The sequence below is a fragment of the Eubalaena glacialis genome, chromosome 15 (assembly GCF_028564815.1).
Source record: "Eubalaena glacialis isolate mEubGla1 chromosome 15, mEubGla1.1.hap2.+ XY, whole genome shotgun sequence".
In the NCBI taxonomy this organism is placed as follows: domain Eukaryota; kingdom Metazoa; phylum Chordata; class Mammalia; order Artiodactyla; family Balaenidae; genus Eubalaena; species Eubalaena glacialis.
In genome coordinates, this window is record NC_083730.1 from 21,032,822 (window position 1) to 21,054,894 (window position 22,073).

Below are 22,073 nucleotides of genomic sequence, written 5' to 3' on the forward strand. Positions count from 1 at the left end.
TCTAGCACTGACTTCCTCGGCCACTTCCAGAGTCATTTTGCCGTTGTGCGATGGTCCCTATGGACAGAATTTCTGCTTAACCATTCCCATGGGCCTTGCCTTTCTAATATGCTTGCCTTCATCTCCTGCAGAGGAAGGTCCCTGGTCTTAAAATCCCCTGGGGCAGCCAGGTTGACTTTCCTTAAAGCACCGAGCACAAGCTATAGCAGTTATGGAGAAGAAAATGGCTTGTAGCATGTTCTGAAGGCAACAGTGTGTATGACCAGTACTTGTAGCTGTGCATTACAGATGCTTGTATCTGTATATCAAGCAGTTTATCAGAATCTTATTTACCAGTAACTGGAATATCTGATTATAAGGACTATATGCCTATTTTAGCTTAATTAAAATTATTCATAATTATATAAGTGATATAATAACAGGGTACTCTTTACCAATTTTTCATTAACTTGGGTTTTTTAGTAATACTTCATTTCTTATGTAGTATAAGATTAACCATGAAAATATTTTCCAGTTCAGTTTTTGAATTCCAGACAATGTAAGTTTTATATAAGCATAGACTTTTCTGTTCCATGTGTCTGCAAATGAAAACCATGTTCTTAACTATTCAACTGAGAGGTTTTTTTTTTTGCTCTCAGAAGTTACTTTGTTCAGTACTAGCCTATATACGTTATGTTTGAGGGTTTTAATAAGGGACATCGTAATCTTTGGTTGTTTACTAATCAAGGGAATGTTTAGAATTGTAATGAAGTAGAATTGAGGGATAGTAGAATTATTTCTAAGTGGGCTTGCAGAATCACAGACAACTTCATAGATGCAGTGACATTTTAGCTGGGCTTGGAGGATTTAATAGTTTTATGATAGACAGGATATTGCTTATGCTCATCCTTCCACCTGGAAAGACATGGCTGGAAGTCAAAGGTACATGGCATGTTTTGGTGACACTGAGTTTAGAACGTGAGGCGTGTTCAAGGCTGGTGGGAAAAAGTCAGGAAAAAAAAAAAACCTGAACAGATGGAAGGTTTTTGATGTCCTATTAAGGAGGCAAAACTATTTTGTCAGCATTGGGGAGCCTCTGAACGTTTAGAACTTGGTATTGGATGTGTGGGCTGAGGGATGGATGCTACAATAGAGGGCAACACAAGAAGATCAGGTTTGGGGGTGGAAGTTTGCAGTGAGCAGAAATGATTCAGGTTTTAAACAGTATTGAGGGTTACGTGCTATTTTATTTTGTGATACTGAGCGTATTTGGAAATCTGGATTAGAATGGGAGTTGAGGTTTGTTTATACATAATTCTATATTCTTTCCTCTGCTGTGTTCTGGTTGTTGTTTGCTTCTTTCTATTCTGTTATATTCTGGTCTTAACTGGCTGTTATCTTCATCTTCAGGCCGAATTCTATACCTTGAATTGTGTTTCAGGAATAGCTACGTCATGTGATTGTGGAAAAAGAATGTTGATACGATCTTCAGTTGTGTTGAAGTCTGTGGTGGCAGAATACCATGGAGTTTGTGACAGACTGGGGTGTGTTGATTTGGACTTGACCCAGAGAGAAGTTTTGCTGTTCCAGGGAAATGTAAATTGCTTGGTTTTCCAGCCTTTTCTCTTTTGTCTTCCTGTTGAATTATTTTTCTTTTGCTGTAGTCAGTTGGTGCAAGGTTAAGTTCTCAATATGACATATTGGCTTCTTTGAGAGGTATTTGAGAATTCTCACAATTCTCTTCTGGTGACATATCCCACTGCAGTTTATTCCAGCACATTTGATTCAGAAAATTTATTAGATGAGACTTTGGGGTATTCTTCCTATAAAATTTTTCTTACATTTCAGTGCAATATGGGAAAAATTTTTTTAGAAAAGACTAGTTTAGTTTAGCCCTCTATATAATTCTGGCACTTCTGTCATTTTCCAGCTTCGACAGTTTTTCTTACAGGAAGTAAGTTATTCTTGATACCCTTCTCTCAGATAAGAGTTAGGCTAACAAAAGTCATGTCAGCATCATACAAACACATTTGCAAATGTTTGCCTTAGTTTTCTCCTTTCAGTAACGTTAGGGAGCATTTAAATATTGTCAAAAATTCAACAGTTTTTTTTTTCTGTTGTGAATGTTATGAGTTCGAATCGGTAGCGCAAAGATTATATGGGTTCCAAGTGTGTAAATGTGTTGTTAACAAGAGTTGTTGACTTCAGAACAATTTGTTTTGAAGTTCTTTGTGATTACTGTTGGCATTGTGTATATGTAATACAGAAAAAAAAATTCAAAAATTAATTTGGAAAATGTGTAAGATTGAAGACGTTTGCAGTGTGCACATTGTGTTGTGCATGCTGTTTGGGTTGGGATTCTGTTAATGGTTGCTGGGTGAATGACCAGTGGGATAATCGGTATTCACATCTGTTATGTGCTCCAGGGGTGTACCTAGTGGAGTATTATATTAGGTGACACATTATCTCTTTTTACAGGAGATAAAAAGTTCTAATTAAGTTCCTTTAAAACTTCTAATATTTCTTTGAAAAAAAATATGTAAAATCGTGATGTGATAATAATTGGGAGCAGAAAAGAAGGCATGAAGAAAAGATTTATGTAGTGATCTAGGGTAAATATTGTTGTCTTTTGTACAATTAATGTTATCTTTCTTCTAGTCCAAGTGGGAAGAAGTTCAGAAGCAAACCTCAGTTGGCAAGGTACCTGGGAAATACTGTTGACCTCAGCAGTTTTGACTTCAGAACTGGAAAGATGATGCCTAGTAAATTACAGAAGAACAAACAGAGACTGCGGAATGATCCTCTCAATCAAAATAAGGTTGGTTAATTTACTTATAGCAAATGAGTGCTATTCCAGAAGCTCTCCCAAAAGTATCTTACATTGTACTATGTCACTGGAATTTTGGTTGTCTGAATTTCCCAGTTTTTTTTTCTCCTCCCCCTCCAAAGCATTTTGACTTATATATCTGATTAATTTTCTGGTAGTTGGCTTACAGAGAGATAGCCTAAGTAAAATTGTGCACAGTTGAAAACAACATTTCAGTATCTCTCTAGGCCAACATACATCACACTTTTGGCCCATTGGGACTATTTACAAAAGATTTCTTTGTTGATATTAATTGTCTCCTTTATTCCCCCCCCCTTAAAATAGTTCCTGTTGCCCAGAAAGAGGCAAAATTTTATTGTGGCGCAAGTATCCTTACCTACCACATAGTTTATACTTACCTGTTAATTTTCAGGATTAGGATTTGAGAAAGAGCAGTTTTTATTTTGACTTTTTGATGATGTTGAGGATAGTGACCTTTAGGAATAATATTCTCATTCTAATACTGTGATTGGAGATTGTTCCATTAGCTCTTACTTTTACTGAGTTGCTTAGTTGATGGTTTATTGTACAGGAATTTAAATGAGTAGCATTTGAATTCTGATGCTAATTTAATTGTGTTAAAGCACCCAGTATCTTTACAGAGAAAGCTCCCCACCTCCCCGTGGCCCCGAAACAACTAATCTTAGATAACCTTTTTTTTTTTCCCCAGTTTTTTCCCTCTAAATTTCAGAGAGACACATGTATGTGTGTTGCCACCACCGTTGTCTCACACTGACCATGAAAATGGTGGAGGGAAAAGGAAGGGCTTTTCTTTCTAGATATTTGGCCGATGTAGCCCTGCGTGCCCCTTGGGAGTGCCACGTTCACTTGAGGAACCGGGGCGGCATGTGGAGTGGGGTGGGCATGTTTTGATGTACTGGCTCTGCCACTTACCAGCTCAGGCAGTCATGGGCAAGTTTAACCTCTGATGGCCTCAGATTTCTCATTTGTAAAATTAAGGTAATAAAATCTATCCTTTAGTTGTTGTGAGGAGTAAACAGGAATTTATGTGAAATTACCTAGCAAGTTCCTTTCCTGTTCCCGTTGTAGCTTCCTAAGCAGCGAGCTACCTCAGTGAACAGTGTTGCCTGGTGGCCAGTGTAGGAAGCTTTTCTGACCCAAGCTGTCTTCCTCCTCACCTTTTACTTTTCCTGGAGAATATGGGGTCTCTGCTTCATATCCCTCTTTTTTTCAGAATTTAGCTTAATGGTTGTCTTTTTTTTTTTTTTTTTAACAATAGTTTGATTTCCAAAAAATTGGTGTGGAGGTGAGAATGCACTGTTTCCTCACATACTGTGTTAGTTACCTGGCATGGTTTCCCAAGGGACATGGGCAAGTACCATGTTTAGAGGCAGAGCGGGAAGGGAAGGCTGGAATTGCCTCCGTATCGCTTATGGTGTTACTGTGGGTTGATGGTTCTGAAGGTGTTAAGGAGGATATGAGGTAGTGGTAGGAGTCGGGGGTGCTCAGGTTGGGACCTTGAGTGTGTAGAGGCGAAGCTGGGTGATTTCAGCTTAAGAAAGTCTTTATTCTGGGTTTATTTTGCTGCTTAAATGTAGGGAGGAAAATTACGATTTATTTTTCTGAAACTGCCTTTTTAAAACTCTGAACAGTGCTGGATGTCTTTTGAAGGGGCTTAAATATTTATGAAATGAATGGAATGCTTTCAAACTACTCTGTTGTTACCAGAATCACAGTTAAGCTGCGCTAAGTGTAATATGAAGATATACTTCCTGGTAGTTATGATTCACTAAAAACCTAAAACTAATTCGTCTCTTTAGTTTGTGTGCACCTTTCCGCGCTAGCTGCGCTGGACCGCTCGTCATCCTGCACCGTGGCATGTGCTTTCAAGATTCTGCTTGCTCATGTGCTGTTTCCTCTGCTTGGAATGTGCTTCCCCCTCCCCCTCCATCTGGTGAACTGCTCCTCATCCAAGGCCCAGCTCCATTGTCTCGTCTCTGTGAAGCCGCTCTGCATCCTCCAGGCAGAACCAGTCCTTCCTTCCATAATGCCTCCCTGGTGCTTGGCCGTTGTATTTGTGATTGTTTGTCGGCTTCAGCTAGACTGTGAGCTCCGTGAGGGCAGGGTCCATGTCTTTTGTTTTGGTATATTTAGTCCAAAGCCTAGCATACGGTAGGTACTTAATAAATGTTTGCTGAATGTTTGTGTATTATTCACCTCATTCCAGAAGTTTATAGTGGTCATAAATGTTTACTGAATAAATTAATATACCATACATATTTTGGAAATGCCTTTTATTATCATTGTTTTCTGAAGCTCTCTGTCTGAATTTTGGGGGGCCTGATTTATTTTTGTATCTGATTTTATTTTAGTTGAGTAGACAGAAGATGGAGTTTTTCCTTTTTTTTTTTTAGGTACGCTCTCTTTTGGAGTAACACCAACATTAAATATCTCTATAAAGCAGAAAACATGTTTGTGGGTAATTAATAACTATATTAGGTATTTTTTTATAATAATACAGTATAGAGAAAATTGAGAGATTTAAAGTGATAAACAGGAATCTGAGGTAGTGTTTTGCTATGTAGTTGTGAACCTGGCTGAAGTGCTTTATTAATTGTATTATTATTTCTTAGTATTCACTGGTTTGTTTTATTTTTTAGATTCCACATGTAAATGATAACATACAGTATTTGTCTTTCTCTGTCTGACTTATTTCACTTAGCATAATACCCTCCAGGTCCATCCATATTGTTGCAAATGGCAAAATTTCATTCTTTTTTTATGGCTGAGTAGTATTGAGGGGTGTGTGTGTGTGTATGTGTATCTGTCTATATGTATATCTTTATATATCACATCTTCTTTATCCATTCATCTGTTGATGGATGCTTAGGTTGCTTCCATATCTTGGCTATTGTAAATAATGCTGCTGTGAACATTGGGGTGCATGTATCTTTTCAAATTAGTGCTTTCGTTTTCTTCGACTGTATACCTAGGAGTGAAATTTTTTTAAAGATTCGTATCTTTAAAGAATTAGAAATGTAATGAACAAAATAAACTTTGAAACAGGCTAAATTGTAGTTTATATTGACTGATTATAAACTGTGATTTTAATGTATCTTTCATATCAAAGGGGAATTTACTGGGTGAATATCTTCAGGTGTGTTTTATCTTTTGAAGATCTTTGCAAAATGGTTTTTAATTCTTTTAGGATTGGTGGGTACAATGGAGTGGAAATTATCTTTCGATTGATACTTACTAAGGTTTTTGCAGTACCTATTCCCGTTTGTCTCAAACTCAGTCTTAACCTTACCCTGAAAATCTGTTCCATTCTTGATTACATTGTACCTTATAGATTTTCTTGCCACTGCCTTGATTATTTCCAGCCGCAACTTCCATCTCTTCAGCTGATAAAGTAGAATTGAAATATCGAGTATGTTACTAAAGATATTCCATTAGGTTAATGGAAAAAGACTAGAGAAAGATTTGGAAGTTATCAAGCTAGAGCTGATAGTTGACGTCATGAGCAGCTTTCTCAAAGCTTACTCAGAGGGAGAAGTTGTAGAGCAGCACTGTCAATAGCAGCTTCTGTGACGATGGAGATGTTCTGGCCACCAGCCACATGTGGCTGTTGAGTACTTGAAATGTGGCTGGTGTGATTGAATAACTGAACTTTCAGTTTTATTTAAAGTTTAAGTAGCCACATGTGCCTAGTGGCTACCATATTGGACTGCACAGTTCTAGAGCTATGCCTCTCAATACAACTTTTGCTTCGAAAGCTGAATATTGTCTAGGTATTTATGCAGGCTTTGCTTTTTCAAAGAGGAGATGTTTCAGTGTTTTAGAGATACAATCCTCAACATTTTATGAAGGAAGTTAATTTCTTAAAAAGATACATTTCTTTAAAAATTAGACAACAGTCTTAAGATTGGATAAAGAAGAGTACGGTGTTTCTCAGTGTAGGATATGTTTAAGGAACTTGAGTAGCTTGGTTTTCTTGCTAGAAATTTATTTTAATGTTTCAGATGTGTAAATATTAAACTGAATTCCTTGTGTTTCTAGCTCTTAACAACACTGAAATAAATGTTTATGAATTAAATCTACAAAACTAATAAAATTCAAGTTCCCTAACATTAATGTGGCATATATTTTACAGCTTGCTCACAATATGAATATGGTATGGAACAAATTATATTTTAGCCTGACTTGTCAATTCTGCTAATACCTTGGAAGGACTCAGTTCTTTCATCACATTTCACAAATTTGATACATTTGGAAATAAAGGCATTATGTTCTCTTGAAGGAATTAATTGTATAAGTCTGCCATTATTTTCTCATGAATTACCTTGGTTTATGGTAGTATGCTATTGTGATTATAAACACAGCATTGGATTCTGTATGGTTGTGTCCTAAGTACTTAATCAGACCATCTAGCAGGTGTTTGCTTTAATTATCTTCAACAAAATAATAACAAATTCTTGTAGAGAGCTCATATATCTTGGGAGCAATATTTGTGCAAGTTGAGAAACTCAAGTGAGCTGGTAGTAATGGTGGAAGTCAGATTGGGTATTGGATAGGTGAATATCCAGTAGGTACGATTTGGGAAAAGGGGAGACTGGAAGTAGGGAGAGTAGTTTGAGTTGTTTTAGTCCAGAGAAATAATGATGGCTTGAATTAATGCTGTATTAGGAGGTATGAAAAGGTGTGAGACTCAGTCAAGAGAAATTAGTAGATATGAGTACCTGATGATTGTAGAGAGAGGGAATTGTTGATGCTAGCTACAATTCTGGTTTGAGTCACTTGGGGCAGGGGTCAGTAGGAAGTAGGACAAGAAGAGCAGGTTTGGGGAGGGGGTTGGTGAGGAAGATTGCGTTAAAATACTTTTGTTTCTTGGACATCTGAAAAGAAATTGTGGACCGCCAGGGTTTCCCAGGTCGCACTTTGAGAACTCCTGTCATAGTGGTTTGCTAAAACATATTGAGATCGCCCAACATAGGGGCAAACAGAAAAGTATCTTGTCACACTGTAGGCAGTGAATAAAGTAGTTGTGTGGGGAGTAAGAAGGAACTTCCAGAAAAAGTAGTAGGAGAATGAAGAGAATGTGGTGTTATAAAAGCCTAGGAAAGATTTTTTTGTTGGATGCTGTGGAGAGATCAAGGAGGATAAAGACTTTGTAGTATTCATTGGGTTTTCAAATTAGAAGTCACCTGGTGACTTTGATATAACCAGCTTTTGAGGGATAGAAGGACCAGAAGTCATATTTAGAATGCCAGAAAGTTTCTGGGAAATGAGAAATTAGAAGCAAAAATGTAGCCTGCTGTTTTAAAAGTTTAAGAAAATTTTATTTGATATTATTTGATTAGGATTTGCACACATGGTAGAAAGGATATTCAATGAAAAACATCTCTCTCCTCTTTCAGTCTCTTAAGCTCAGCCTCTTCCCTAGAGGAAACTGTTGTTAACCAGTTTTTTTTTTTTTTTGGTATGTCCTTTCAGAGCTTCTGTGCATTTACAAACACGTACGCGTATGTGCATTTCTACATCTCCCCATAAAATGGTTAGACTACTCTTGTGAAGCTTGAATGAGAGGTGGAGGAAAGAGGACAATATTCAGAAGAGAATGCACCACGAAGGGACATTATTATTATTGTTATTTTTCCTGTAAAAGTTGAAAGAGGCCAACTTGGCAGGAACCAGTAGAGTAGGGAGGTGTCTAACCTGAGAGTCCACGTTTCAGGATGCTCTCCAGGAACCTTTGAAATGTGTGTAATACTTTCTGTTACGAATTTTTAAAAATTAATTAATTAATTTATTTTTGACTGCGTTGGGTCTTTGTTGCTGCACGCGGGCTTTCTCTAGTTGCAGTGAGCAGGGACTACTCTTTGTTGCGGTGCACAGGCTTCTCACTGCGGTGGCTTCTCTTGTTGCAGAGCACAGGCTCTAGGTGTGTGGGCTTCAGTAGTTGTGGCTCACGGGCTCTAGAGCGCAGGCTTAGTAGTTGTGGCACACGGGCTTAGTAGCTTCGCGGCATGTGGGACCTTCCCGGACCAGGGCTCGAACCCATGTCCTCTGCATTGGCAGGCAGATTCTTAACCACTGTGCCACCAGGGAAGCCCCTGTTACGAATTTTTTAAGGAGAAAGTCTATCTTCATCAACTTCTCAAAGACTGTAGCCGAAAAAGTTAATAACTACTGTTTTACAGACAGGAAGAGGGAGCAAGGCTTTGGCGGAAGATGTTAAAGACCAGCTCATTTGCTGTAGCTCAAATTAGGCATTTGTTTAACTGATTAGGAATTTTTCAGTTATTGAAGTAACGCCTTAGAGGGGTGATTTATTTCTGTCCTAGGGACCCCATTGTCAATTAACCAACACTAAAGGGCCCCGTGGTAGGATCAGTCTGATTACCAACTCCTGGTATTGTGGTAAGAAGTACCCCTTGGCTTCTCCCTTCCTAGAATCTTTCCATCCAAACTGAAACCAGAGACCTCATTCCTTACATCAACATTCCTGGCCTATCGGGAAAGTAAAATCTTTCCCAAAGATGCTGGTGCTCTTTTCATCACTGTGTTAAGCCCTTGCTGAACAGAGTGTCTTTTGGTCTCTCTCTGTTGGATATAGTTGGGGGTGGAAGGAGGAGAGAGTAGATTACAGCTGATGAATCCAGCATTTCTAGGCCTTGAAGTCCTTACAGGGGATTACTGGCATCTCACTTAAGTGTGGGCCACTCTTGAGTACAGGTTTCTGTTAATTTAAAATGAAATTGACAAAAGCGGAAGTGAGGAGCGAGTAGCTGTTAACAATGGTACAATGAGGAATGGCGATGGCCTAGACATATGTGGTGATAGAAGTGAATAGATCCTAGTTCCGTTTTGAATATAGAATTGACAGAATTTACTAATGAATTGGTTTTGAAAGATGACAGAGAAGACTCCAAGTGTGAGCCCTTAGATTTTAGATAGATTGAGTGACTGGGTGGATTGGATTGCCATCTACTGAGATTGCCTTAGGAAAGAATTTATATGGGTGAATACAATAAATTCAACTTCGAACATGCAGAGTTTGAGATGCTTATTAAACATCCAAATGGAGATGTCATGTCATGTGTGTATACTAATTGAGAGGTCTGAGCTGGAAAGTCATTAGCACGTAAGTAGTATTCCAAGTAATGGGACTGGAGTTTATAGATAGGTAGATAGAAGGATCCAGAACAAAGCTCGGAGAAAGTCTGGTAATTAAAATTGAGTTAGAGTAGAAGGAATCAGCCAAGTGGATTGTGAAAGAATGGCTAGTAAGGTAGTAGAGACATAGAAGAGGAGAAAGTTTCAAAAAAGAGAGTGGTCTGTTACATTGATTGTTGCTGAAAGTTTGAATGGAGGAAGACAGAAATTTCCATTGAGTTTGGCAGCCTGAAGGTTATTAATAACCTTGATAGCAGTAGTTTCAGTGGGAAGCGAAGCTAGATTGGATTGGGCTGAAAGTGAATGAGAGTTAAAATTGTCAGCATGGACAATTCTTTCAATAAATTTTCTTGGCTAGGAAGGAGAATCACTAGATAGTAGATGAAAGGGATGCTGCTTTGGGTAATCTCCCATTTTAAAGATTGTGGAAAGGATAAGAATGGGGTCTATAGCACAAGTGGAAAAACCACAGAGGTCAAGAAAGTTAAGCATATTTGCAGTGTAATAACAATGATGATGGACCATGGAATCTATACTGGGTAGGGAGGAATGTGAAAGAGGTTATGGAAGAGTAAGAAATATGGTCAGTCAATGGATGGGAAATATTGATGGGTTCAGAGAATGCAGAGGGCAGTCCTCAGTGAGTTACAAGGATAGGAAGTAGAAATTGGAGAGTTGGATGCTTGATTGAGATATTGGAGATGGTGTAGTTACTAGTGTTGACAAGCCTGTGCCTATAATGTTAGGTGGGTGAGGTTGGGTAGACAAATAGGTCAAAGGACTCAGGATGTTGGGTGGATTATCCACATGGGTACTGAGGCCTTTAAGAATGAGGACAAGAGTTGGGATGGAGAGGAAAACATGGAACAGAAACTAAAGTCTTTAGTGAATAAGGAGAAAGCAGGGAGAAAGGGTAGACAATAGTATAGTCAGATCCTATGAGCTTCAGAGGAGCTCCTGTTTTTGGAGGAGGAAAAATAGATGATTTGAGAAAAATGGGGAGAAAGGAGGAAATTACCACTTCCTGGCCCCTTAGATATGTAGTTGTAAGAGAGAGAGAAAGAGAGAAAAAACTCTTTCTCTTTAAATTTGAAAGAACTTTAGGGAAGATAGGATCTTTGAGGGACAGCCAAGTTTCAGTAAGCCCAGCAACTTGAGGGAATGTTTAAAGAAAATACTGAGGGTATAGGAGAACCTGCTGATCAGTCACTCGAGTGTACAGTGCAAGGACTGGGGGGGTGGGATGGGTAAGGTGGGGGGTTGGTTTTGAAACGTCAGATGGTTAAATCAATGTAATTGTTCATGACTGGGATTTTTAAGATATGAAATGCAATAGGATAGAAAATAGTGTCCATCCCATTTAGGAAGGATAAGTATTTTAGGTGACTTTTGTGATACACACCCTTGTGTATGCTAAGTCATGATGTAAAGTATATATTTCTACTCTTAGTTGAAGTCAAAAAAGTTTGAGAGCCACTGAACTATGGCGTGGATGTACAGAATATTTTGGAGATTAGTACTGGGTGATGACCTGTGATCTGGGGGACTTGGCCGTTTGGTTATTATGAAGATAGGATGTGGGGTGTGATGGGTTTAATTTTGATAATTGCTAGAGCAGAGTATACAAACATTTGAAATATTGTTGTCCTGACTTTTTAGAAAGGAGGTACGTGTACCTCTGCCAGATAACTATTATAAATGAACTCAGAAGAACTTTCTTAGGCAGGTAGGACCTGTCTGGAACTCTGAGCCCCAAAAGAACTGGCTTTATTCCTGCCTTAGTTCTCAGCCTCCTACATGAGTGATCTGCTACAGGACTACTCAGCAGAGTATGGGCTCCTTAAACACCTTTGCTTACCTCCCTAAGAGAGAATAGTTTTACCGATTGGGGCAGGCTGAATTCTCACTAAACTTTTTAGGATTCAAGTTGATTAGCTCTGCTTATCTCCAAGTTAATATTCTTCTTCTTTTTTTTTTTTTGGCTGTGTTGGGTCTTCGTTGCTGCGCGAGGGCTTTGTCTAGTTGCGGAGAGTGGGCTTCTCATTGTGGTGGCTTCTCTGGCTGCGGAGCACAGGCTCTAGGCGTGCGGGCCTCAGTAGTTGCAGCATGCAGGCTCAGTGGTTGTGGCTCGTGGGCTCTAGAGTGCAGGCCCAGTAGTTGTGACGCACAGGCTTAGTTGCTCCGCGGCATGTGGGATCTTCCCGGACCAGGGATTGAACCCGTGCCCCCTGCATTGGCAGGCGGATTCTTAACCACTGCGCCACCAGGGAAGTCCTATTTTTCTTACCAATTAAACTTACACCAACTTTGAGTTGGTGTAACAACCAAGAGATCACCTGTCTCATCTCTATAACTTACCTGTTGACATCCTATTGACCTTACACTTTGGCCCAAGGTTTTAATCTCCATACCAGTCTCCTTTGTCTAGACCACTGCTAAATTTTAGGTTATTTTACTATACAAATGAAAAGTTGTTATGGCCAGTAAGTTGTAGTGAGATGATCCAAGTTTTCAGATCCATAATGAAGAACATTTTTCCTAAACCGTGGCTCTGTAGGAGCAATATGGCATGCTTTCTGCCAATGTACATAGTTTGTTTTGTTGTCTTAATCTCATGTTGGCAGTCTGCTGAGTTATACATTTTTTGCACTCTTTATTTCCCATTATTTCATGGTATAGCATCACTATAATTGACAGTGACTTTGCCACAAACACCATCTGAGGATTTATTTTCCCATGGGATGTTTGTGTAGGACTGGCTGTGTATCTATAAGCATAACTTCATGTTAAATACTAATAAATGGAACAAGTCTGGGGATTATTTTACATTGGTAATCTTGAGGTATATAATAGATGACTATGCTTAATAATTTTGACATGGATATTATAGACCATGTTGAGTTAATAATTTCCACTTCCGTAGCATGGGTACGTTTCAGGCTGACAATGAGAGTATTCAAGAGTAAGGGCTGCACAACACAAGACTTTACATGTAACAGACATTTTATGCATCATTTATTCCACAAAAATTTTTTTAGCACATTCTGTGTGCTCAGACATTATTCCAGATTCTGGAAATATAGGAGAGGAAGATTATGTGTTTGTGGAGCTTATTATTCTAGTGGTATGACAAACTAATACACAATTTAAGTATTAAATGCTACACAGTAAATTAAGTAAGAATGGTTGAGATCGACTAGGTGGCTATTGTAGGCTGAGTGATCAGGAAAGCTTTTTGGAGGGCGTGATTTTTGGCCAAGATCTGAATGAGAAGGAGTCAGCTCTATAAAAACCAGAGGGAAAAGTGTTCTAAGCAGAGTGGAGTAGCCAGTGCAAAATCCTTAAGGCTGGATATGTTTAGCATATGAGGGCAGAAAGTAGGCCAGGGTGGCTGGAGGTTAGTGAGTGGGAGAGGGGTACTTGGTGAGGTCAAGGAAGAAGACAAACCTAATGACAGGACTTGGGAAGCCACCATAAGGAGTGGTATGGAATGCTTATTTGTGGACTTTATGTAGGGAGCGATAGGCTCTCTGGCTGCTGTGTGGAGAATGTACTGTAGAGGTGCAGAAGTGGGAGCTGGGGACCAGTTACAGCAGGAGGCTATTTACCCAGGCTGGGATGATGATGCCTTGGACAGTGGTCGTTTAATGAATAAAGAAAGAGTAAGTTGTAGCAAGAGACACTAGAACTACAGTTGACCTTTGAACAACGCATTTGAACTGCATGCATCCACTTATATGCAGATTTTTTCCCATAGTAAATACTGCAGTACTACACGATCAGCAGTTGGTTGAATCCATGGATGCAGGACCACGGATCCAGAGGGCTGACTATAAGTTAAGATGCCGATTTTCATTTGTGCAGAGGGTTGACACCTAAACTCCCACGTCGTTCAAAGATCAACTGTATTTAGTATTCCAGAGAACTTCTGATTTTCTCATATGCAGAAATATCCTTAATAAATAAATAAAGGATATTTATTTATCTTTAGCTGATGAATGAAGATAATGAACAAGTTATTAACAACTAACAGCACTGGTCCATTTTTTGGCTGACTTGAGGTAGGTATTTAGGTATGGATGGTATAAAGATTGCTAGGAAGCAAAAAGTGAACAGAAGAACTTTAGCCATGTTAGCAGATAGACTTGCTGATGAGAGTATACTCTTCAGTATGAGAGCAGGTTTAGCATGTTATAAGTTAGTACTTCAAAGGTAGCAAAGTACAGTAGACCTTTTGGGAGGGTCTGGCTTGGCCTTTGTGCTAATAATGAAGGTAGATTTGGGGACATAGGTGCCCATGGTACGGTTTTGTCAAGATTTATTTTGGATGCCTGGTTTTCTGTCAACAATTGAGTGAATTTCACCAAGTTTTATAGGTCTTGAAGAGTTACCTGACTTTGTAGACTCTAGGTCAACGAGAGAATGAAGCCCTACAGAAAACGATTTGGGTGACTGTTTCCATAATTCTAGGGATGTGTACTCAGCTAGTGCCAACACAGATGTAAAGGAGATAATCAATTCCATGCAGTTGATGCCTTAGTTTGAGCGAGTAGAGCTGTTCTGGTCGAAACTCATTAATCTTTTGCCATCTGTCCTTTTATGACCCCATATTAACTAAATCTCCAAGAAGTTATTTTTTCAAACAAAACTCTTCAAAACTTGATTTCAGTGGTGAATTTCAAACCTCCACTTCTTCAATTAACTACAAGTATATGTCCTTTTTTAATGAGCTCAAAGTATAGTATACCCATTTCATTATTTTTTTTAATATTCCATTGATCTCCTTAAAAAGGTAATATCTTATTCCTCATTTAGGATATTACATGAAGTGGATTTTCAGTACAAAATCGTAGATCCCAGATATATTTTTCTTTACTCTTTGCAGAAACCTATGAAGCTTGCACAACCTTCTGAATCTACTAAAACCCACTGAGTTGTATACTTTAAAATGGTGAATTTTATGGTGTGTGAATTATATAAAAAACTGAAGGATTGTAAAGCACTTTGCATTGTTGGCTTTTGATTTTTGTGGAAACGCATTAGCTGTTGGCTACTGTGCATATTCTGGAGAAAATGCGAAATTAAGTTTTGAGGATAATCTTGTTTCGACCTGAAGATACCACTCAGGCTCCTCTTTGTGTGAAGCAGCAGATGGCTTTCCTTATGGGAAAGCTTAATAGGTCAAGTTTCTAAATTTTAGTAGCATGTTCAATAACATGTTAGTGCTGTTAATAAAAATAGCTCCTATTTCTTCAGGATTTATGTGCCAACATGACTATAAACTCTACACCTATTTTGTTAATTGTCGTCTTATCCCTACCCTGAGAATGTAAGCTCTGAGGATTTTGGTGTTTCGTGAGTGATACTATACCCAGCGTACGGTCAGTACCCGGCAGATAGTAGGCACTCAGTGTTTGTTCAGTGACTGAATGAAAGCTGCATGAGCTTTCATTATCATACATGAATTATCTTGTTTGATCTTTATAAGAATCTTAGGAATAGTTATTGTATTTACCCTCATTTACAGATGAGGAAAGTGACCTTAGAAAAATAAAGTCTTTGCTTCTCAAATTGGGGCATGACTATCTCTTGGGGATATGCAGAGCCACAAAATTAAAATGATACTTAAATGATTAATTTTCTTTTTTTTCCTTTTGTTTTTGTTGTTTTTTTAAATTGAAGTATAGTTGCTGTACAATATTATATAAATTACAGGTGTATAATGTATGATTCACAGTTTTTGAAGGTTACTCCATTTATAGCCATTATAAAATATTGGCTATATTCGCCATGTTGTACAGTATATCCTTGTAGCTTATTTTATACCTAATAGTTTGTACCTCTTAGTCCCCTACCCCTATATTGCCCCTCCCCCCTTCCCTCTCCCCATTGGTAACCACTGGTTTGTTCTCTGTATCTGTGAGTCTGCTTCTTTCTTGTTATATTCACTAGTTTGTTGTATTTTTTAGATTCCACATACAAGTGATATCATACAGTATTTGTCTTTCTCTGTCTGACTTATTTCACATAGCATAATGCCCTCCAAGTCCATCCATGTTGCTGCAAATGGCAAAATTTCATTCTTTTATGGCTGAGTAGTATTCCATTGGAGGTGTCCAGTTTTGTTGAAGCATTTTGGGTAGGAGAGCAACATTTTTACGTTAAAACAAACATGGCCAATTTCTAAACTAAATGCAAAATTTGCATGCATTTTAAAGATAAAATGAATCCCCTAGGCGCTTGTTATAGAATATGTACAGTTCTGAACTATCATACTGTTTCAAAGCTAGGCTGAGAAAAGTGGTATTTAGAATATATAGTTTAAGTTCCTGCTGTTCAAACTATGCTATGTGGAAGCTTAATATGGTATACACAGCATGGGTGGTTTTAAAGGAATTATTTCTGTATCCTTAGGTTCTGAGAATGTACCTGAGATAGAGGTACAGGTTCTTTTTTCCCCAGTTCCCCTTCCATAGTCAACTCTCTCCCATTTTATAGAAGAGTAATACTCTTCTCGCTTGTGTGCAATTTTACCATGGTATAAAATGTTTGACCTCCAATAAAGGGACAATTTGAAATATTGGTGTTGATACTGAGAAAATGAATGACTTGGCAATTGTCAAGTCTTTCTACTACTACAGTTCTTTGCCCGCAATAAAATTTACAGAGGACTTAATGTAGATGTCAATTATTGACATTTTTGATGGTTCGCTATGTGATATTTTGACATATAACTCAAAAGAAGTCCAAAAAATTGACAGACAGACTAAAACTATTTATTCATTTATGCGAACAAGGTTTCTTAGTGTTATATCTATCAAAAAATGAAGAATAGGAATAGAATCGATATTAAATCTTATTCTAGCAATTAGGACTACTCATCTAAGGCTATGGACTTAATTTTTAAATAAAAAATTATTTTCATGTATAGTTTTATCTCTTATGTTTAATAATTATTTATTAAAATGTATAATTTACTGTTTTTGGTCAGTTATATACTAATAATTGTAATAAACCAGAAAAAAAATTTTTTTTTATCACTAAGAACTTTAAGGTCACAGAAAGTTAAAAAAATAACTTTATGATGTATAAATGATTAATTAAAGGTTTTCAAGTTTAAAATAAGAAATAATTCTGGGAATGGAATTGTTAGTTCAAAGGGAAAAAGGAGTATAATAAATGTATTACTATTGAAGATTTTGTTTATGTATACATGGCTGATGGTGGGTATATTTAGATTCTGTTAGATACATTTTAACATGATGTAACAGTTTATTATTAAAGTGTCAGTATTTAAAATACCTTAGTAAGCTCATCCTCCCCAATTCTTTTTTTTAAAATTTTATTTTATTTATTTTTTATACAGCAGGTTCTTATTAGTCATCTATTTTATACGTATTAGTGTATACATGTCAATCCCAATCTCCCAATTCATCCCCCATCCCCGCTCCCCAGCTCTTTACATTAAAATGTGAAATACTTCAAAATGTAGGTGGGGTATATATATTTGCAAAAAATTTTTAGGGGTAGGAATGAAACAGTATTTGAAAACGACCGGTTTATGAGACATGCTCTGCATCACCTCTTTAGTTATCCTCTTTTCTAGCCTTAATCACGTTAGATCACTGAAAGTTTACACAGTAATCCGACCACACTGGTTTAGTCCTTTTCAGAATCATCTTCACTGAGTTGTCCTTTAAATATGTTCTTGGCTTTTATGGAAGGTCATTGGAAAAAGAAAAAGCATTTGAAATCTGCTAAATATTTGTTGTGATGTTAAGTGTCTTTAATTTTTTTTCTAGGTTTAATACCAGGACAGCTTTTGTTTTCCTCCTTAATTGGTATGCTTCCTCCCTTCTGAGTGTGATATCTATGTAATTTAATATTTCTTTTTTCATCCACACCCCTAGAAAGTTCACATCCACATTTGATGCTCAGCTCTAGTATCAATCACTGTTAACCTTTTCAAAAGGAAATTTGTTTTCTCCTTGATTTTTAAAAATTAATTTAAAAATTAATTTTTATTGCATATTTGTCCTTTGTGAGTTTTAAGAGCCATCTCAGATATTTATTGGAAAGAGATGAAGTAAAAGTTTAAAAATTTTTTTAAAAGATTTATTTTTGTATTCATCCCAGGGGGATAGAATAAACCCTCAACAGTTATTTGAGTTATTTGAATACTTCCAGCTTAATAATACACATTATTATAAAATACATTAAATTTTGATTTGAGCGCTAGCCTGTATACTGAGAAGATTTATCAAAGGTTGGAAACTTTATTAGAATGTGGGTGTTTGTCAGTTTAGTTTTATAATATAAGGAACTTCTATTTTACTTTTTCTTGTATTGAAAGGGAAGATTTCAGATGCATGAATAGCTTTAACTTGTCCCATAAAAAAAGTGTTTGCTTTATAACTCCTAAGTTCATGGCAGATTGGTAGTTATTTAGAAAAACTCACACAACAACTGGGCGTGAATTAACAGTGACTCTTTGACAGTCCTCAGGGGAGAATGGTAATAAAATTTACTGTTTTTGTGACAGTTTCTGGGAAAACCAGTTCGTCCAGCTTCTCAGATTATTCTACACGATACTGCTGTAGAATACAAAAGTAATGAGTAAAAAATTCTTTCTGTCTTCAGAGCTTTCAGGCCAGTTTAAAAAAGAAAAAATAATAAAAACCAAAATAAGATCAACAGAAGAGCAAGGCAGCACACTCTTGAATAATCTCATTCCATGCCACTGGGAAATGAATTGTCTCATTGTCAGACAATGGAAGTTAATGGTGTATTTTGAATACTTTTAGCCAGTAAATAAATTTTTATTAATTGCACCACGAACATAAGTTAATGAAAAAAATATCAATCTAACCATTGTAGCACAGGTCGTTTTACATGTTCCATGCTTCCTTCCAATCTGTGTGGATTCAGGATTTTATAGTTTTGAATAGTTTAGGCTAGTCTGTGCTTCCTCCAGTCATTCTTTGTAACAATGAGAATCTTACAGGCTCGACTGTGTTTGCTCATACAAATAGTTGTTATATACTTCTTTGTCTGCTGATGCCATCTTCGTTCTAATACCAGCAGAGTTTATTGTTCTTTATTCAAGAACAAAAACATTAAAAACCAAACAAGGTATTGTTTAGTGGAAGATACTAATTATAACTAATTAGTGACAGGATAAGTTCTTCCTAAGCATTTATGTGTTAAGCTTCTTTAGGATTGAATATTGACTATGTGATAGGTTGGATGGCTTCACTTAGGGCCTCAGAATGCTCTAGATGTCATAAATCAGAGGGATCCAAACCTGTGCATCACAGAATTACCAGGAGAGCTTTAAAAAATACACATTTCTGGGCCTCACACTTTTCAGAGATGGCATCCTAAATGGTTATCTTGCAGCCTGTTGGTCAAGTTTCCACACCTCTAAGTTTTTTGGAAAGCCATAAAGATAAGAAAGTGAAATGCCTGAGAAATAACATTAGAGTTATTAAAGATGAATATGTCTCTTAAAGGTAAGCACATACATGGGGAGAAAATTGAGTGCAAGAAATGACAAGCATGCCCAGTAGGTACAGAAGATCAGTGTGTGTGTGTGTGTGTGTTTGGGGCTGGGGGTAGAGGCATATTTAATAGTCCAAATAATACTGTAATTGTAATAATGATCAGATTAATTTACCTTTCTAGCCATTCTGATATTCTTTAAGCAGAGATCACAAACTCAGTACCTGTAGGGCTCAGACAGCTTTGCAAATGTGAATGGAAGACTTTTGCAAAAGAACAAACCTTGACACCTCTAGTGGCAGCCATTACTAATCAATAATGGCCTGCTTTGGGCACATCAGTCCAGTATTCCTAAATCTTTGAGTTTTTAAGAGAAGCTAGAATTCTGCATTTTTTGTGAATTTTATTTGTAGATGTTGGCTTAATTTACTAAAGAAACTAAAAACTGAACAAAACACATCTATGGGTTAGACCTGGTCTCCCCGCCACCAACTTGCAGTCTGTGTTGTAGAGCAGTAGTTGTCCAAGTGTGGTCCCTGGACCAGCATCAGCATCACCTGGACCTTCATAGAAATGCAGTTTCCCAGGTCCTACCTCAGACCTCCTGAGTCAGAATTTCTGGGAGTGAGGCCCAATAATCTGTGTTTTAATCAGCCCTCTGGGTGACTCTGATGCATGCTCCAGGTTGAGAACTGCTGTTCTGGAGTCTCGAAGTTGATATAATTTTTATTTGGAGATAGTTATAAAGATAAAAGTTCATTGAATATCCTGTAGATGATTTATCAAGTATACTTCTATACTAAAATAATCTGATGTATATTGCTTTCAGGTATATTTGACCCTTTATGGTTTTTGCCAGAATCAGAATACACAGTGATTAAATCACATTTTGTTCTTTTTCTTCCTCTTTTTCCTCGCCTCTGCCCCCACCTGTTGTTAGAGTATTTCAAATGAGCTCAATAGCAATTCTGTGCCACATTTGCTTTTCATTAGAACATATCTTAATTTTTTTACTGGTTGATTAAAAGTATATAAGTATGTTGCTTGCCCTTCTGAAACTTCAATTTTAAGTTTATTTTTAAAAAGCATTAAATGTGCTATAAAATATTAAAGATAAAGAATATTTCCTTATTTTATTACATTTTTCTAAATTGAGCTCTGTTTGTGGAATTACAACTTTCATTTCTAATTATCTTTTTTTTTAATATAAAGGGGAAGGTTAACCTTTGTGGTTTTATGTAAGCCTGGCCCCCTGACAGCTCATGAGGTTATTTATATTTTAATGGCCAAGTACGCTATTAGTTTCCTCCATTCTCAGAATGTAGAAATGACTGCTTTCCGATTATTGTCCTGAAAACCCTCCTTCCTTTTGTGTAACCTAACCTTAAACATATTTGTTCACCTAAAAGTTCCTAGTATCTTGCTAATCAAATTAATTATGAATTTTAATATAGAGAATTTTCTTACATTTAAAAGAATACAGAAAGCTTCTTATTATGAGAAAACTTTGTGTAAGTCTTACATAATAAAGTGATTAAAGTGTACTTCAGAGTATTTAAAATGCTGAGATTGAGAAGTTTGGAATAATCTAAGTTAAAGTAATACATATTGAATTAATAAAAATTCATCTAATTGTATTTATATATAATATTTATTAATTAAAACACACTTATATCCACAGGGTAAACCAGACTTGAATACAACATTGCCAATTAGACAAACAGCATCAATTTTCAAACAACCGGTAACCAAAGTCACAAATCATCCTAGTAATAAAGTGAAATCAGATCCACAACGAATGAATGAACAGCCACGTCAGGTAAGGATCTAATTGGTTCTCCAATCTTATTTTTCAGAAAATTCTGGTATCTTTACCAGATATAGTTCAAGTAAACTCTGGTTAAAATGGAATATATCCGGAAAGAAAATTGTTTTATATCCTAGGCTATTACATGAATGCTGGAGAATAACTCTGATAAGACAACATTTAGGTAAAATGTTTTAAGAAAAAAATTAAGTTAATTAAAAAAATCTAAAATTAATTTTATGGACTCCACTTTTATGCTTTTGTGTGGTAATGTACATCAGACTTGGTTCTGCTCTTCTTAGTTTTTTAAAGATTATCTTTCCAGGGATATTATTTCCTAAGGGGATGAAGCATGCAGTTTGTGTTGCTTAGTTTAAAAATATTTTCTATTATTTGGAAACGACTTTTTGTTCTGATTTCTTATTACATGAAAGCAGTCCCTCCCCTTTGGAAAAACAGCAGTAAATCAACTTTGTCAATATGGTATATTGTCCTGTGACTTCCATTTTTGTATAAATTGCATTTATTTTTCTCTTTCTTTATTGTTTCAAGCTGTATTCCACCAGAATCTTTTCTTAGAAAAAAAAGTATTATCTGAAAGGCCTCCCTGCTGCTTAATAATGCCACTTAGCCAGGGGAGGGAGACTTGACAAAACGCTTAAACTTTCCAAGTAGTCTCGCTCACTCACTCCCTAATTGCGGTCAAAAAGTTTAGGTACTTTGTGAAATTTTAGTAGCAATTGGGGTGAGGGAGCGGAGGGAGAAACCTTGGTGCATTTTTTC

The 22,073-nt window shown here is 36.9% G+C and overlaps 1 protein-coding gene across 1 annotated transcript in view; it reads left to right on the forward strand.

The window, feature by feature from the left end:
* MBD2 (methyl-CpG binding domain protein 2) overlaps positions 1 to 22,073 on the forward strand; it is a 68,834-nt gene that overhangs the window by 12,329 nt on the left and 34,432 nt on the right. The window contains exons 2-3 of the mRNA XM_061169865.1: positions 2,638 to 2,797; positions 21,165 to 21,302. Of these exons, the coding sequence (XP_061025848.1) occupies positions 2,638 to 2,797; positions 21,165 to 21,302 (298 nt within the window). The remainder of the gene's footprint in view (positions 1 to 2,637; positions 2,798 to 21,164; positions 21,303 to 22,073) is intronic.